This window comes from Besnoitia besnoiti, assembly GCF_002563875.1.
Source record: "Besnoitia besnoiti strain Bb-Ger1 chromosome Unknown contig00007, whole genome shotgun sequence".
Lineage (NCBI taxonomy): Eukaryota > Apicomplexa > Conoidasida > Eucoccidiorida > Sarcocystidae > Besnoitia > Besnoitia besnoiti.
This window is the reverse complement of record NW_021703915.1, coordinates 993,641-1,010,558: the sequence shown is the minus strand read 5'-3', so window position 1 is coordinate 1,010,558 and position 16,918 is coordinate 993,641. Positions and strand designations below refer to the sequence as shown.

At 56.8% G+C, this 16,918-nt stretch overlaps 3 protein-coding genes across 3 annotated transcripts; all 3 read left to right on the top strand.

The window, feature by feature from the left end:
• Positions 1-796: 796 nt before the first annotated feature.
• Positions 797-3,265, top strand: BESB_071700 (uncharacterized protein; the record flags this gene model as incomplete). Its single annotated transcript, XM_029365543.1, has 1 exon — positions 797-3,265. The coding sequence occupies one exon, from the start codon at positions 797-799 to the stop codon at positions 3,263-3,265; it is 2,469 nt and encodes an 822-aa protein (XP_029218027.1).
• A 1,678-nt stretch (positions 3,266-4,943) lies between these two features.
• On the top strand, positions 4,944-6,827 carry BESB_071690 (rhoptry protein ROP18; the record flags this gene model as incomplete). The annotated part of the gene is made up of 1 exon (XM_029365542.1): positions 4,944-6,827. The coding sequence occupies one exon, from the start codon at positions 4,944-4,946 to the stop codon at positions 6,825-6,827; it is 1,884 nt and encodes a 627-aa protein (XP_029218026.1).
• A 2,744-nt stretch (positions 6,828-9,571) lies between these two features.
• On the top strand, positions 9,572-16,228 carry BESB_071680 (uncharacterized protein; the record flags this gene model as incomplete). Its single annotated transcript, XM_029365541.1, has 13 exons — positions 9,572-9,876; positions 10,411-10,501; positions 10,833-10,986; positions 11,464-11,537; positions 11,803-11,847; positions 12,156-12,264; positions 12,617-12,761; positions 13,412-13,532; positions 14,098-14,148; positions 14,572-14,664; positions 15,112-15,190; positions 15,716-15,792; positions 16,103-16,228. 13 exons carry the CDS (start codon positions 9,572-9,574, stop codon positions 16,226-16,228), a joined length of 1,470 nt encoding a protein of 489 aa, XP_029218025.1.
• Between the last annotated feature and the right edge of the window lie 690 nt (positions 16,229-16,918).

Below are 16,918 nucleotides of genomic sequence, written 5' to 3'. Positions count from 1 at the left end.
ATCTCGTCTCCTTCGACCAAACTTACGGTAGTTCCAGTTGTTTTTCTGGAAGGGCCGAGCCTCTTTTAATGAGGCAGTCATTTGGACTTTTGGTCAGCCCAGGCAAGAGAGTTTTTTTTTGTTTCATACGGCCATCAACCCCCAGGAAGAACCGCGAGGCCGGTTCAGGCACGAATTGGTTGCCAGCACGTCGCGACACAAGTGCTGTAGTGAGTCATTAGCTCTGGCTGAATCTGTATCTCTTCATCCTGTGTGTCCGGTCCCCTCTGCGCGATGCAGCAGCTTCTTTCTGGAATCGAACATCCATTCTGGGTGGTCTGCGACTGAGGGCGCGCCTCCTTCGCGTGGATGACCATGAGGGCCCCTCGGTGCCTAGGGAAGTGTCCATTCTTTTCCCACTGCCTGAGTTTTTCTCTGTGTCGCAAGCGAACCCGTTACCGTATTCTGCATAGAGGACAAGACAGCTGCGGGTTGGCCGTTCGTCTCCCCGCCGCACCTCTTCCCCTTTTTTGATGTGTCCGTGCGTGCCCGATTCGTGTTCAGTCTGGGATCTCGAGGCTAAGCAGCTGTCTGCTCGCGGCATCGTGTTGCCGTTATTGTCTGCTTGCTCACTTATACCTTTACAGTTCTCCGCGTGAATCGCGTGCGGGAGCTGTTTGTGCGCTCGCGCGCCTCTCCCTACGGCCTCTCCCGGCGGAGGCGCGCACGTACACTTGCGGTCTCTCTAGCGCGAGACCAAGGTCGCTTTTCACGTTCCGGAGTAGGTGCCTGTTTTCTCTCTCGCGTCGAGGCCGCCATGCCAGGGAGTCGCTCGCGCGATGAAGCGGAGAACTCCTCTCTCGTGAGTTCCGCGCCCACTTTCTCGCACGCTGCGGCGGAGGCCACGTACGCGCCTCCGCCGCGGCGTGCGGCGAATGCGCTTTTCCCGGCCGGCGGCTTCATGGAGCCGGGCAGGTCGCCGGGGGGGCTCGCGAACCCCCCGGCGGAGAACGCGGTCGCCGCCGCGGAGCGCGCGTCGCAGAAGATCTGGCGCAGCTACTTGTACGGGCAGCTGGCCAACGTGACCAAGGCTGCAGTCTGGTGGTCCATGTTTGGCACGTTGATGATTTCGATAGTTGGGAACGACAGCGCCGTGGGCATCACCCGAGCGGCCTTCAATTTGGCGCTGGTCTTGGTGTCTCCTCTCGCAGGGGCGGTCGCGGAGCGCGCCAGCATTCGCCGCCTGCTGGGCACCACGACGGTCACGCGCCTTCTGATTTGGAGCGCGGCAGTCCCGGCCGCGTGGCTGTTCCTGAAGAACGACTTGGATCGCCCTGACCTTTTTCTTCTCTGTCTCGTCGCCCTGATGTTTTTCGATGGCGTGCAAGTCGCCTTCGCCAACGTTGTCGACATCGACTGCGGCGGCCTGGACACGCTGAGTGCGCAGTACGATCTCCCCGTCGACGACAGCTTGCGCAACAAGATGAACGGCTGCCACCAGATGGTGTTTGACCTGTCCTTCATTGTCTTCACGCCGCCCATTGCCTTCGGCGTGTACCTGCTGTCCCTCCATCTGCATCACCTCCTCCCCGACTCCTGGCTGCCCTACCTGGGCAGCGACTCGGGCGTCTTTGCCCTGGTGTCGAGTATGAGTTTCATCTTCTGCGTGTTGTCTGTCGTTTCCTTGGGCTGCTACGTGTTCGGGTTGCCGAGGAGGAGCGCGCGCCAGTTCTTTTACCCAGAGGGAGGCAGCCACGACGGCAGTTGCTATGAAGGCAGCGGCGGCGGCCACACGTCTTCAGCCGAAGGCACTTCTGACGAGATGGCGAGTTCGTCTCGAGGGAACAGGCTGCTGACAGACACCGTGGATAACGACAGTGAAACGAGTGAAACGCAGACGGACCTGTCCAGCGTCCACACGCTGTCTCTCTTTCAGGAGACGGCCAGCCGTCTGGAGGATGTGCGAGATGGCTTGCTGATTGTTTTGAGAGAAAAGGAGTTGGGCTGGCGGCTCGTCTTCCTCGCATTCGAGACGGCTCTAGAGGACTCCATGGTGTCGGTTGTGATTCCCGAGCTTGCGCTGCAGTGCTGCGTCACGGCCTTCGCGACGTGGGGCGTCCTGGGAGGCAGTGCCTCGCACGGTGCGTCTCCCTCGTCGACGGCCGGCGCAGCCTCTGTGTTGGGATCCGGCATAGCGGACGGCTTCAGCGTGGAGGGAAGCACTGCTGTGCCCTTAGACGCCGAAGGCGGAGGCGCGTTTCCCGTCTCCTCATCGTCCGCGTTCTTGCTCTCCGCTGGCGACGAGCTTTCCGTCTCCTCGTTCGATTTCGCGCTGGGCGGGCTTCCGCCGTTTTCTTTCTTCTCGCTGCCCTCCTGGGACTTCACACTTACAGCCGCGGAAGAGCTACCGTTGGGTGCCTCGCCCAACCGGGCGTTCGCGAATCTCTTGGCGGTGGTCATCATCGCCGTGGGCAAAATCGGCGGCAGCCTCGCGGGGTTGTACATGAATAGACGGTGGACTCCTCCCGCGTCTTACAGCAGAGACTCCGCCTACCGCCGCCTGTTTTGGTGCGTTCTTGCTTCGTCTTTCTCAGTCGCACTGCTACCTTTGTCTCAGTTTCTGTATATCAACCGCCTGGCCCCCACGTGGCTGTGTGCGGCGCTGGTCCTGCTGTCTGCCTTTGCGTTTTTCCTTTTCTCCACTGCGCCAAAGATCGGCTTTGCGACGCTGCTTCAGGGTCTGGTTGCCTCGCAGCAGGTTGCGTGCAAAGTGTTTGGTTTCGTGGGAACCTTCGTGACGGTCACGGACGCCGTGGTCATTGCATGCATCAACATGGTTTTCACGGCGTTTTTGCCCTCCCACTTCCTGTCTGCGCTCTTGTGTGTGACTGGGGTCTATCTGGTTCATGGATTAATCGAGGCCTTCGTCGGTCCACTGCTGATTTTGGAGCCGCCGACGGCCGGACTGGTGGCAGGGGCTGAAGGTGACTCGGGTGACCTCCGCGGCGCGACCTTCGAGGCGCGGGGTCGCGAATTTGCGATGGATGCGAGAGACGGCGACGCCAGAGAGGTGGCGGGGGCCGGCGTCCTTTTTGACGCCTCCGGATGGTCGGCGGCGAGACCCGCCAACAGGGGAGGGCAGAGTTTCTTGCCGCCTCACCGCGGACCCGAAGATGGAGCAACCGGCTTCTACTGGACGGGCGAAGCGGGTGCGTCGGCCTCTGGGGCCAGCCACTACCCGCTCGCGGCCGATCAGCAGCAGCGCGGTGTGTCGAGAAGAAGCTAACGTGTGTGGGGGGGGGTTGGCCTCCTGTCTCATCTCCCGACAGGCTGCGACACTGGGCCAGAGGGTAGGCGCGGCGAGGCGCCAGTCACGCGGTCGATTCAGTTCAAGAATGAAGTTGGAAGCCAGCGAAAATAATAATATGCACTGCTTTCGTAGTGGCTGTGAAAAGGTGCCCCAGCGGGCCATCTGGCAAAGCCTGCAGTTGTGAGGTGCGGTTCCAACTACCGTTGGCATTTTGAAGGACCTGGAATTTAACAGGCTCGCGGTTTGTTCGGTACATGACGGCGCGGCCTCCCACACACCGGGGGTGCCCAGCGACGCCAGACAGTTGTCAGCGGTGGGAAGACTCTGGACTTCCCGAGCGACGGGAGCGTGCCGAGGCTGACGCTCAGAATCCGTACGTCTGCGTGTTTGCGCTCACAAGCTGGACCAGTTTCACTCTCGCTGTTTTCGTTCTCCGCAGTGTCGCCGTTTCTCTGAGGAGGGCATCAGATGCATTCGACCTGCGATTGCTAACCCATAGATTCGATGGTACTGAGTCATACCCAAACTGACACATATACGGCATCACGTTTCGCCTTCGGGCTAGGCGGCAGTCGACCCCCGCACAACGTCTCCTTTTTCTGCAGCGGCCTTCACGCTGGGGTGGGGTTGTGTAGTATTACCTGGAGGCAGGGTCTAGTAGTGCGATACTTGATATTGCCTCAACAACCGCTGATTCTGGCGGTTTCCCGACTCTATGCAAATTCCGTTCTTCGGCACTGAATGCAGCGGCGGCAAGAGCATACATGTTGATACCCGCGAGCAGGCAACGATAGTGCATCATTCGAACTTCTCTGCTCGTTGTCACGGCTTTTGCTGTGCAAATCCTTCACTTAAGCTACGTGGGGCAGCGATAGTGGCGTCAAAGGACGCGTCTTCTAGCCAGTTCTTATAGGATGCATTACGGGTGCCAGCCTTGATAGTGTCGAGTTACTGATCCATGTACTGAATTATGCGTTCAGTCTGCAGTGTGGAATGACTTCGTGAGAGGCTTGTCCGCAAATGTTGAGTTTAGTTCGCTGCCCGAATACACCGCCCTGCGAGAAGGAACAAGTTATTTGGAGCCCCAGTAAACAACGATATCTTTTTGGCGTAGACTGGTCGCTGACAGCACAGGTCTGGAGTGTCACTCTCTAGACATTGCTGCTCCCAGCCGTCGTTTTGGCCGGATATGCTGTCAGACACAACCTCTACACGATTCAGCAAGCCGGAGGATTAAGAGTGGGAACCACCACTGTAAATGCAGTCTTCTGCTTCGCGTTTAACTGTTTAGCTTATTAGATACGTGTGACTTTTACACGAGTCAATATCGATTGGGCAACGAGCCTGCAGATGTCGCGGCGCCGTGGCAAGTCGTACCATGAGAGGGAGCTGCGGGCCTGACAGCAGGTCTGGTGCGAATATGCGCTGGCGGGGAATCTTCAGAGGTTCCGTGTGGACATCTGGCTGCGGACCGACCTAGTCCTCACGTGCGGGGAGGATTCGCGCCACGCGAGGGGCTGCCCGTTCGTTGAGTCGGTTCGTGGCTTGGTCTGGCGGTACAGTGATGGCGTAGTCCGTCATGGCTATTCGAGTTTCTTCTGGTATTTTCAACTTCTCTGAACAATTTCTGTCCGTATCACGAGCTTTTATAAAAATGGTACAGACGCTCGTTGTCACGGCCCAATCAGCATCAACCACGGTCGTGACAACCTTCGGCGCGGCGCGTGTCCGTTGTGTCGCGGGACTGGCTGCCAGCGCACTTGTCTTGTTGCTTCATCAGATACAAGGTGGGAGCAGCTTTGTCCAAGCGTCGTTTAAGCCCAAATCAGCAAATGTCTTGTATTTTCCCGCTTTAGATCATGCACACCACCAATGGCCGGGGGGCCGCCCCCATGTTGGTCATCTCTCTGATCAGACGAGCTCTCCCACTTCTGAAGAGGTTTCTTGGATCCAGCGGCCTTCCACGCAGGACGAAACTGCTGCGAGCGGGCGCGAACCGGTGGTACGATCGCCAACGCCTCCGCCCAGCGGTCAACCTTCGACAAAGAGACCAGCTAGTCTGTGGAAGCGAGTGAAACAGGTGGGAACATTATTACGTAACAAGTGGGCGAAAAGACGTGAGGCGGCGTCGCGGAAGCAAGGTTCGCCATTTCGAGAGAAAATCCGTCTGGCATGGCACCACGTGAAACGTCTTGCGGGGCGCGGTGTCCCGTATCTGATTTCGAAGATACGAGATAGACTTCGAGTGTTCTTGCCACGGAGGGAATCACGTGCCCTATATTTCGATGCGCAAGAAACGGGCGACGCCGCAGTGGCGCACCTCATTAAACTGGTCTCTGAAGAGATAGAGACGATTCAGAGCATTCCCAGCAAGAACGTGGATTTCAAAGCTCGCCAAGACGCTGTGTCCAATACATGGTGGCCCCCCAACTCTGAGTTGCAGCTTGTCTCACATTGGACTGGTGCCACAAGGACGCTTTTGAGGGGTCGACAGCTCGGTACAGGAGGATGGGCTGTTGTGTACTCGGCGACTGATACTGAGACTGGAGAAGAATTTGCGGTTAAGGTTATTGCAATATCGGGTGGTTCTCCGGCAGATGATGAGTCAGTTGAGGCTGAATCGCAGATCTACATGAAGTTCAGGAGTATCGGAACTCCGCAGGAGGCTCAAGAGCGCTTGAGATTTATGGTCGCCAATGACCTTATGGCTGCAGCGGGGCCGCCGTTTAAGACAGTACTACAAAATGGGAGCTTGTATACGGTGTCGAACCAATTTATTCTTTTTCCGAAAGCTGCGCTTGATCTCGTAAGCCTTTTGAAAGCGCTGCATTTGAATAGTGACGTCAGCTTAGGCCCGCACGCTCGCGCGGCTCGACTCCAGCTGACGGCCCATGCCATCAAGTTCGCAGCAATCCTTCAGACGCAGCAACTTGTGCATGGCGATATAAAGCCCCCAAATATACTCATCATGAACAGTGGGCGTGCAATGCTGAGTGATTTTACGAGCGTTAGCCGGAGAGGTACAGTCGATCTGATTTATGGCACGGATGCCTACTTCCCGCCCGAATACACCCCTGGCCAAGTTGAGGGAAAATACACTTATGCGCTTGACTCCTGGCAGATAGGGATACTAATTTTCCAAATCTGGTGCTTGTTTCCACCGGAGCACCTGCAAACAAAGAGACGCGCCATCATGCCGCTAGCGCCTTCCGACACCGGGGCGCCACCGCTCGAGGAGCGCCCACTAGACTTTAGTGCCTGCCAATCACCTGTGCCTGAACCTGTTCAATCACTCGTCTCACGACTATTAACTTTTTCCCCTTCGCAACGGCTACGATCCCTCGAGGCTATGCATTCTCCAGAATTCCAAGAAATTGAAGACGAGCTGTCACGAACGGTATCCGCCTATCGGCAGTCGGACCAAGTTCCTGCCACCACTTCACCACACGATCCTTCGGGTCAAGCTTCTGCTGCCTCACCGGACGACAGCGATACAACATTGGGTTCGGAGATTCCTGGGCCGAAGTACGGACCTTAAAAAAGCTGCTGTCGGTCACGCAGCCCGCTTCAGCTCCGCGGCCTGTCTTCCAGGCTTTCTGAACATTTTTGGTCGTTCCTTCCTGCCGTTCAACTCGGGCTAGAAAGGGCAACTCACAATCGGCACCGTCGTACGCGACCCCACCGCATCTGACATACTCCAAGGAAAACTAAGCGCGTATAATGCCGTGCCTGGTCAGTCGAAGAGGAAGAAGAAATAACGCTGATACATGTCTTATCTTTTTTTTACATGCCGTAACTTCCCGAAGGTGCTGTTACTCCACCACTATGCACAGACACGGCACGGGTATCTTTTTCGACTTGGTCCCTGTGGGGCACATGCATCATATGCAATAATCTCTGTTACAATGAAAACAAATGACAGCGCCGGTGCATCAATCAACAAGACTCGCACTACGTGGGCTAAGAGAATGGTGCCGTCAGGGTGATGTGCGTTCCTGGGGCCAGCTACCACAGCGGGAAGCTACTGCAGAACACATTTCTCGTCTTCCTGCCATCCGTATGTGCCAAGGTTCATTTTTATAGTGCACGCTACCTGTCAAAGTCCCGTTCTCTTTTGTGTTTCAGCTGCGCAGTCGGGGATACTGCGACACGTTTAAGAGAAATATACAGCACCGCACGTGGAGACCGCTTCATCTTACTCCTTCGCTGCTTCTGTCGCACAAATTGAAGGCTCCACCATCCCAGGCTAACTGGCGTACTATTTGTTTTGATCCCTGGCATAGTCAATTCGAGCTCACAACCGCAGTTTGCATCGCCTCCACGTAGCAGAGTCGGGGCGACGCCTAGATTTTCCGTCTGAAAATGCAGACCCGGTGGTCTGCTGCCAGTCTACGCGCGGCATGGTATTTATATGACTGCCGTGCATATATCCATGTCCGCGATATCTGCGTTGACGCCACCAGAAGAGTTTACCTACACTTGGAGTGCCTGGTTGTCCTTACGCGGAGTGCGTACTCGGTAGGCGCCACCGCCCAGGGATAGCCGAGCCCTCCACGTACTGGGCCACGTTACGAAAAAAGGCGCCGTCATGCATCCAGAACTGCACAAGCGGCTCTGTGTGGTACTCAGAGAATTCCTAAAGTAGTTTTACAGTCGTGCCGAGCTTGGAAATTCTCCAAGCGACGCAGAAATCGGCTGCTTGCATGCACCAAGCATGCAGTCACTTCAATCACGTGCAACACGATACTCATCCTTTTTCAGTCACGGAAAAAGTTGCTGGTCCTCAGGCTTGCGAGAGGTGCACATCTGCACCTTCACCCGGTCTTCCAGCTTTTGAGCGTCATGAACCGGTCTTCGTCAAGATGAGACGTCGTTGCCACCACTGATGATGATGAAGGCGTGCATGCTCTCCCTGGTATCAATGCCTCAGCATTGACATTTGAGTGGCATCCAAATTATACACGAACTCCGAAGGTCTACAGTATCTGTTCACGCCGAATCTGTCTCTGTTTTTCTGTTTCACTTCCTCCATTGGCTCTGCATGCCCTTTATTCGTCAGAATGCCACCCATCTTATGTCGTTTGAGACAAAACGACCTGTTTCGAAACTAGCGAGACAGGAAGCCACCACGAAAGGCCCGCGAATGCTTTTCTGTGCGCAGCTGCTTCTGTCGACCGTCCTGGGATCTGTTCCAGAGAGCGGCACTCCGATGTTCTTCTCCTGTGAGGGCGGCTCGTAAACTAGTCTCGAACACACCGCTCGCCACTTAAATATAAAATCGTACTGTAGATGTCTGTCAACAGCTAAATGCCTTTTTCGCACAGCCCTGCGTTACCCGTTTCTTGCCTCGGTGGTGCCGTCCTAGAAAGACTCTCCATCGACAGATGATCGGAAAAAACTCCCTTGAACGAGGCATCTGCACGTTTCCGGGCTCCTCTGCAAGCCAACCAGTCAACAGGTCTCTCAGACCAAGCGCCTCCGCGCCCCTGTGGGTCCCCGCGCGGGACTCAGAGCGGCGTGAACCGGAGGACCTGCCGCAGCGGAGCCGGACTTTGGCGATTTCGGTGAGACTGCGCGGCCAAAAAGCTCGAGAGACTCCCAACGCCGTAACCGAGAGGCGACCCCCTCCGCTCTGTGCGACGCCAGACTCCCGGCGTCCTCTGATGCAAGCGTCTGCAGGAGCCGCTTTAGCGCGGCAACTCAAAAGATCACGTGAGAGATCTTCGGCACCGCCGCATCCTGCGCTACCCTCGGGACGCCAAGGGGGAATGCGCCTTTGATAGTGTTGTATCGGCTCTGTCTCTCGTAAATTGCTGGAGGCGCGGCAACAACGTGTCAGGGCTCTCTTGGCAGTCCACGCCTGGAAGAAACCACAGAACAGGAAACGCGCACTCCGGCGCCAAATGGGGTGACCTCGATGCGAAAGAGACAGCGAGTGACCGGAGTCATCTTCAGCATTCTAGGAACTACAACGTCTTTGACTATTCGATTCAAGTCATACAGTTCTGGATCGCATATGTTTGTGCACGGAATTGGAGCCGACGGCCGCGGCCAGGAATCCGCTTGACATGCAGCTGCATATTCCTCTTGGAGTGTGCTCGCTGCCGTCTGCCGTGAGTACGCCTTGTGTTCAGGCCTGGCCACATCTGAGTTGCGCAGGCAGTAGGCTATGGCACTGCGCCCCCCTGGAGGCGCCTCAGGACCTCCCCCGGTACAAACCTCCCGCGCCCGTGCGCCGGTCTCGCCCTTTTTCGCCCCATTTTTTTTTCTTGTGAACCACACATGCTTTTCTGTCAAGCGTCTGCTTGCCACGCGGGCGCACGTACGGCGCTGCGCGCGCGGAGACGCTTCCACGCGAGCTTCTCATCGCTCTCGCCGGCGTCTGGAGATCCTGTTTGGCGTCAGCTGCCGGGGGCGCCAGCCGGCGTCTCGGCGGTCGCGCGGCTTCCCGCAGGAGGGGCGAGTGTCTCCGCGACCACCGCCGGCGCCCCAGAGAGCAGCCCCAGCCATCGCCGCAATCCGCACGAGACCGGCGGGGGCGCGCCTGCGGGCGCCGTTTCCTACGAGACACTCGCAGGAATCCCCTGGTACGCGTGGGGGAGGAGGGGGGCAGGACATCACTTTAGGCGAACGCGAGTGCCTCGCTTTTGCAAGAAGTCGGCGGAACCTCCGCATGCCTCTCTTTTTCACACATGCGCACATACGCACACGTATCACACGCTCGCTCTGTCTGTCGCATGAGGGGTGTTTCGGAAATTTCCGCCAAGTGCCCTGTGGGCTCGGCGCCTGATCGTTGATGCAGCAACCGTGGATAGAGAAGACAATGCTACTTTCTTCAGGCTTTTCGCTGCGTTTGTCTTTTGCTTCTGCCTTGCTCGAGCGGGCGCGGAGAATGTGAAGAGAGGAGGTCCGCGCTCACACACACTCACAGACGACTCCCCAGCAGCGGGGTTTCGTCACCCCTTCGTGCTGTGGCCTTCCGACCGCGTTCTCTTGCCGCAGGCCTGTCTCTTCTTGCTGCTGCTTCTTGTCGCTGTGCATGGCCTCCGTGTGTCGAGCTGCGCGTGGCCGCTCTGTCTTTTCTCCAGTTTTCGCGCCTTGCGGATCTGAAAACTCTTCAGGATGAGCCGCGGACGACTGTGCAGCGTCGTGGAGGCGGTGACTGAGCGCGGGCCGTACGACGTGGCAACGTGGAACAAGCTGCTTTGCCGCGTGAGACAACACACTGAGAATGGGGTGCACCTTTTTGCCAAAGACAGCTTCCGCTTTTGAGGAGACGCTCAGCAGCGAAAACCCAACTAGCGCTCTGGCATTCCCGTCCGTGCGCACTCCTCGCAAACTGAAGGCGAGAGCTACCTGCAGAGTTTGAGAGAGCCGCGTCGGCGGCGACCTACGTGTCCATGCGCCTCTTCATCACAGGCGATTGGCAGGTTTGCTAGGATAGAGCATGGACACTGGAGACCTTCTACTTACTTTAATTTAAACTGCCCGACGCGCGCGACTTTGACTCCGCGATTCGGTGTCTGTGGCGCCTTCCACGCAGGCGGCGGCGATAAGCGCCTCTCTGTCCGCGCAGGACATCGGACGGCTGGTCGTCTCCATGGCGAAGGTAAAGTATTTCCATCCGGGGCTGCTGCGGAAACTCGCCCGCTTGGCGCAGCAGCGCATCGAGGAGGCGGACGCGCTCGCATGCTCAGGTGAGAAAACCCTCATCCCGCTCTCCACTCTGTGCACACTACTTCGACGCGTCCGAACGCTTGTTTTCTTACACCCATGCGTGCGGCAACGGGGCTCGAACGGAGCCTAGGGAACTCTCAGCGGACACATCGGCGATCGTCAAACTCCTCTCGGCGTGCGGCTTTCGAGGAAAGCCATACGGGTGGGAGTGGATCCCGGAGCCGAGAATGCATGTGCACATCAGACACCGCAGTATGTCGCCCCCCCCCCCCCCCCCTCGGGAGTCGCTCTGCCGACGAAACTGGGTAGCTCTGCCTACGATAGGTACCTTTCTGTACACTTTGTGTCATCTCTATCGCAAATAGATATGCAGTTTGGCTACTCGTCTTCGTGCGCTGTGTGTGTCTTCTGACGTTCGTCGAAGAGCGCCCCTCTTCCTGACACGTCTGTCTCCAACTCTCGAGCAGTCATACTTTTGTTCCCATCTCTATTTGCAGGGATTCTCTACAGCTACAGCTCGCTCAACTGCTACGACCCCGCTCTCTTCCAGGCGGTGTGTAGTCGCCTCAAGGTAGGCAGACCTGCTCACTGCGATTCGCGTTCAGCAAAGCCAGAATGGGCTTCGTGCTCGAGCTGCACAGACACCCGAGGTCGTGCTACACAAAAGAAAAAAAATCGATGCAAGCACCGCAGTCTGCCCCCGACAGTGAGGGACCTCTTGACGGGGAGGTTTTGCGTCACAGGGTTGCTGTGGTAGCTTTGGTCTGCGTGTCGAGATCTGACAAACGTGAATTCAGAGGTCGCGCTGGTGTGCGCTTCCGTGTCCGCTTCCTCAGAAACGCGAGGTGATGAGGGGCTGTCAGCTCTTTCCTCTCTCCTTGGTACGATCTTCGGGCTTTTCTTGGCTCGCGGTTTTCGCCAGATTCGGCGAAGTCTCAGTCCTTCAGGGCGGCGTGGAGCAGAGACAGCGTTTGATTCCGGGAGTTGCGGTTACGAGGATCACAGCTGAGAGTTTATGAGACAAGATTATTTACCAGCTTTCATCTGGGAAGCATATACTACGAAGTGGATTATTGGTTGGGAGATTTGGCGCTTTGTCTTTCGTAACTCAATCTGCGCCCGCGACTCTCTCGCGCTGGGCGCCCTTTCGCTGCGCAAGCTGTTCTGAACTCTCTGTTCCTCCTTGCAGGCTCTGTCGGCCTGCGTGCGTGAGAAGATCGTGGATGAGGAATTTTTTCTGGCGGCCGGTGAGCGGCTCTCGGAGCTCTTGCCAGGCTGCAAGCTCAGCGACCACCAGAGTGAGTCTTCGCGCAGTTGAGGGAGGCGGGATTCCCTCGTTTTCTACCTCAGGGGTTCGCGCCTCTGTGCATCCCGCTCGAAGGCGTGTCATAAGCAGCAGCGTCAGCTGCAGCATGCGCTGCTAGTTTCTTGCTGAGGCGGATTGGGCGTAGACCTTGTCAGCAGATCTGCAGAGGAAGCTCGGAGTTAGGTTCAACTATAGCGCTTTGCTGAGCAGTCCGGCGAAAGCCAGGCGCCTTCCATATTGCCTTTTGACAGTCTATGTCTCCAAATACAAGCAGAAACACTCCCCTCAGTATGTTCACTATATCCACCCTCTCTGCTTTGATTCGAACCGCTCTTTCTTGGCAGGCGTCGCCCTCATTCTCAACGGGCTTGCGAGACTCTTCAACCTTCAGCAGCAAGCAAAGTTCTCGCGTGCCGGCGCTCCTGCGCAGGACGCGAGCGGAGAGGACACGCCGTCTGCCGCGGCCTCCGCTGCAGCACAGCTGGATCTGTAAGCATCCCGCAGCGGCTGTCTTCACTCGAGCTTTCTTTGTCTCTCCCTCAAGCCAGCGGCGGCCTCGGCGCCGCCTAGGCTCAGTCCGCGCTGGCATTCGGTCGTGGCTATGCTGGACGACTCACCTGCTAGCGGCGTGGGTTTGTGCGAGAAGCATTTCTTGATACTGGAATCTGAGCTGATGCGCTAGTGTAAGGGTGGGCGGGGGAGGGCGAATAGGGTACATACGGCTGCAGCTGCCTAAGGTTTCTCACGTTTCACTACGCGCAAAAGCGTTTTCGTCTTCTGTGCGTTGAGATCCATCGCCCAGGCGTCCCTGGCGCTTAATATCGATCTTGTCGTCCCGCTTCCGGGCAAACATGGTTGTCGTGGTTGTGATTTCCACCACGTTCTACAGGCTTATTCACGCACGTCAGTGGGGTGACGTTGTGTTGCGCTCATAAACATCTTCGGTGTTTGTATTTGACTGCCGGGTAGTCATCTTTGCACTCATAGGAACTGTCCGTATTGATTCGATTTTGCGGTCCCTCCGAGGACGCGCAGATTCTGGTTGGCCTCCGGTTCATGCGAGTGAGCCGCCAAGTCCAGAGGAAGCCTGCCCGTTTTCCACCGGATTCACGGTCGCTGTGTGTGGTTGTCTTCCGCAGAAAAGATCTTCTTTGGAAGATTTCTTCGTCGCTGCCCCCTCTGTTGCCGGCGATGAACCTTCAGTCTCTCACCGTGGTGCTCAACGCGCTCTCGCGGCTCAGGTCGCTCTGCGCCGTTCCAGTGAGTTTTCTGGAGCCTCACTCTGAGTTTCTTTTGTCTCGTGCATCCGGCGCTACAGTCGCTGAAACGCAAATGCTCAGGATTATGTTGAGAGCCCTCGTTGGACGCAGCGGCGGTTCGCTTGCGCGTCTCAGGGCCCTCGGCTTAGCGGCCCGAGGTGCATGGCGATTTGCATGTGCATACACGCACGTATCCAGCTATTCGTAAATTTGTAGGCCTATTTGGATGCACAGCTACATGCGTATGTAGTTCATCGTGGAGTCGAGTCACACTCGAACCGAACTGCCAGGTGCACGGCGTTGAGCGGGGAGCGGGGGGGGATTCTGCGTGTGCGTCTGAGGCAAAAAGGGAACAGCAGAGTTCACACGTCTCGATGTCTCTGCTGGGGTGACGGTTCAGAGAGTGGACTTCGCCTCTCCGTTTCTATCCCTCCGCCGTTCGCCTGGCGCACGCTCCTGCAGCGTAAAACAAAGCATGTAGGAATCGACTTCATACGCGCAGGCTGTGGTGCGCGTGGGTGCGCCGTTCTTATTGGCCCCTCTCGTGTGCCGCCAATACTCTGCAGCCGGAAGTGATTGCGCTCACGTGCGACGCGCTTGCGCCTCGCGCCCACAAGGTAAGCGAGGCGGTGGAATATGGCGTCAACGAAGCACGTTCAAGTCTTCGAAGTGTGCGCTGCGGCGAAGTCATTCTTGCTCGAGATGCAACATCACCCTCACGGCAATTCGCCATTGAGGCTGGGAGACTTCTCAAACGTTTAGGCGGGCGCCCACATCTCCCAACGGGAGTCCTCTTTCAGGCTTGACTGTTCGTTGTTGAACAGTAAGCGAGGCGATCTAGAAGACAGCATGTGATCGAGTATTCTAGCCTGGAATGCCGCAAGCGTTGCAGTTTAAATTGACGGCAAGACAGAGCATGCGTCTGCGGAAGCGAGCACGAAATCGAAGGCAAGCGACGGTCTTGTGCCTCGTTTCAACGCAGCTCGAAGAGCTGCTGCGGTATCTGCGGCGCCTCCCTCTGTTTGCGCATGTTGACTCAGCTGACTGCGCTTCAAGCTGTGATAGTTCTCAACGCGCTCGCGAAGCTGAGACTTGGCGGACAGACGGAGCTTGTTGAGGCCGTCCTTGGACAAGTAAGTCTCGAAACGTTTCCCACTGTGCCAGACACTGCTGCGCATTCAACGATAATTCCACTTAAAAAGAATTAGGCAGCGCCACGTTAAGGTTGCGATTTTGGTGTGTCCCTGTTGTGCCGATGGGAGCTGTCGCGCGATGAAGTTTCGCGCGGCGTTTCCTTCACGTCTTCGCTTCTTCATGTTCTGAACGACTAAGAAGAGGCGGCGGGCCGTCCTTCCGAAGGTTGATCCTTTTGCTTTCCACGTTCTCTTCTGCACCCGTGCGGACACCGCTGAACTGCTCGGTGGTTTGCGATTTGGTGCCAGACTCTGTGCTGATCTCTCGACTTCGGTGCAGCTTTAGATCTGCGTCCTCGCATGCCTCGGCGCCGGGTTCCTCATTTCTCGCGCCGTTGAGTTCGACCTGATTTGTCTGCTCGACTCGCTCTTGTGTTTTCTCTGCAGCTCCGAGAGCGCGCGCACCACTTGCCCCCGCAGGCTGTTTGTCTGACTATCAAGGCACTCTCGGCGTTGCGTTTGAAAGGTATGCCTGCGCGGCTGTGTATTCGCAGGCGGGAAACTGCCGTTCTAAGAGCGAGAAATTCGCCTCAGAGACTGGGTATCGCGCAGTATAGGAAGGTGTGCAGCCGATTCCGGAGGAAGGCGCGCGCGCATGTGGGCTTGCGAAGGGCGTTCCCGCAGAGGAGAGCAGACCAGCTGCTCCTTCAAGGTGCTCTGCAGGAGAAAAATATTACATTTTGTTATTTCTCTTGAAGTCCTAAATTTGTTTCGTTTTTTTGTGATAAGTCGTCTCTTTTTTTTATCGAATTGGATGTGCCTGTCTGGATATGGTGTTTAGAAAAAACTCAAATACAAAAATGAGCTTTAAACACATATGCGTACTGGGGCGCGCTGCAGATGTTTCAGGCGTGAGAACCATCACTGCTCCTGGTTGGTTTTGACTACTTCACAAGCAGCTGGCGGGAGGGGCATGAGCAGGGCTAAAGGGTCGCGCTCCTGCCTAGGACAGTTTCTTGCATGGTGCGGCGCGTGTGGCTTCCACGTTCAGATCGGAGACTCGAGGAGGAGCTAGAGAGACAAGTCTGCTTAACCTTTCACCACTTCTCGACAGCTGAAGTGGCCATGGTGAGTGCCCTTGACGAATAACGCATCTCAGCAGAGGGGGGAGGGAAACTTGAGCATCTGCCGCCAGCGCAGTGCGCGCGGCGCATACAGACACGCAGACTTGCTAGTCAGAAACGCGTTTATCTCATGGATACAGACACAAACAACCAGTGGACAACCGATGGTATTTTTTTTAGCGGGGGGCTCAGGCCGGCAGACGGCGTCCACACAGACCATGGCGCGCGTGCGGACTGCGCAAAAGTGTGGGATTGAACAGCTCTCGAGAGACATAATTTCTTCATCACTCGACCCGTTTTGGTGTCGTTTGCAGCTCAAGGCTGCGTGCTGGCGATGGCCGCACGTCCCTGCCAGCTTGGAGAACTTTCTGAATGAGGAGAGCGGCGAAGCGCCCGACGCGGAGGCGATGTCACCGGAGGCTGATAGACCGCCGCTGTAGCTGCTGTAGATTGAACGCCTTGATGTGTGTGAAGGGGCTCGGCGTGTGGATTGCCTGGGCTAAGCGAATTCTCGCGAAGCTGCCCTGACATCAGGCGGACTTGCGGACTGTAGATCTGAGTAAAGGTGACGCACCCCCGAAGAGTCAGCAGGCGGTTTCTGTTGTGTGAGTCGTGCGGAGCGCGCCAACATTGCCAGGGAGACGGACTTTTGAAAAACCTCGCGTGAGCGACAGATCTACTTGCACTGGAGGCCGCATGTTTATAGAGTTTTCCATCACCAGCTAGGCCGCTGCTATCTCCGCTTGCCTCGAAAACGGGGCGAGTTCGAGCAGAGAGCGAACCCCCCGTCATCTCAGCGTCCGCAACTAATGAGCATGTCACTTTAGCGTTTGAGGGATAGCGGTGTTCGGTTTACAGGGTTGATCTCCAAAGTGGGGAAGCTTTTGCCGGGTACGGGTGAACACCGAAAAGCTGAGCACTGAATAGTTGCTGTATGCAGGGACGGCTTCTGTGCATAAAACGCTCGCTAGACCTAGGGTGAAAGACGTAGCGCAAGAAGCCTCGCGGCGCGCCAGACGGGGCTGCGCGGGGGTGCCTTGAGAGCGTGCTTGTGGGTAACTAACAGCGCATTACGTTCCATAGTAAAGGTGGCTGTCATTCTGAGCTCTCACTCTCTGAGTCCGACGCTG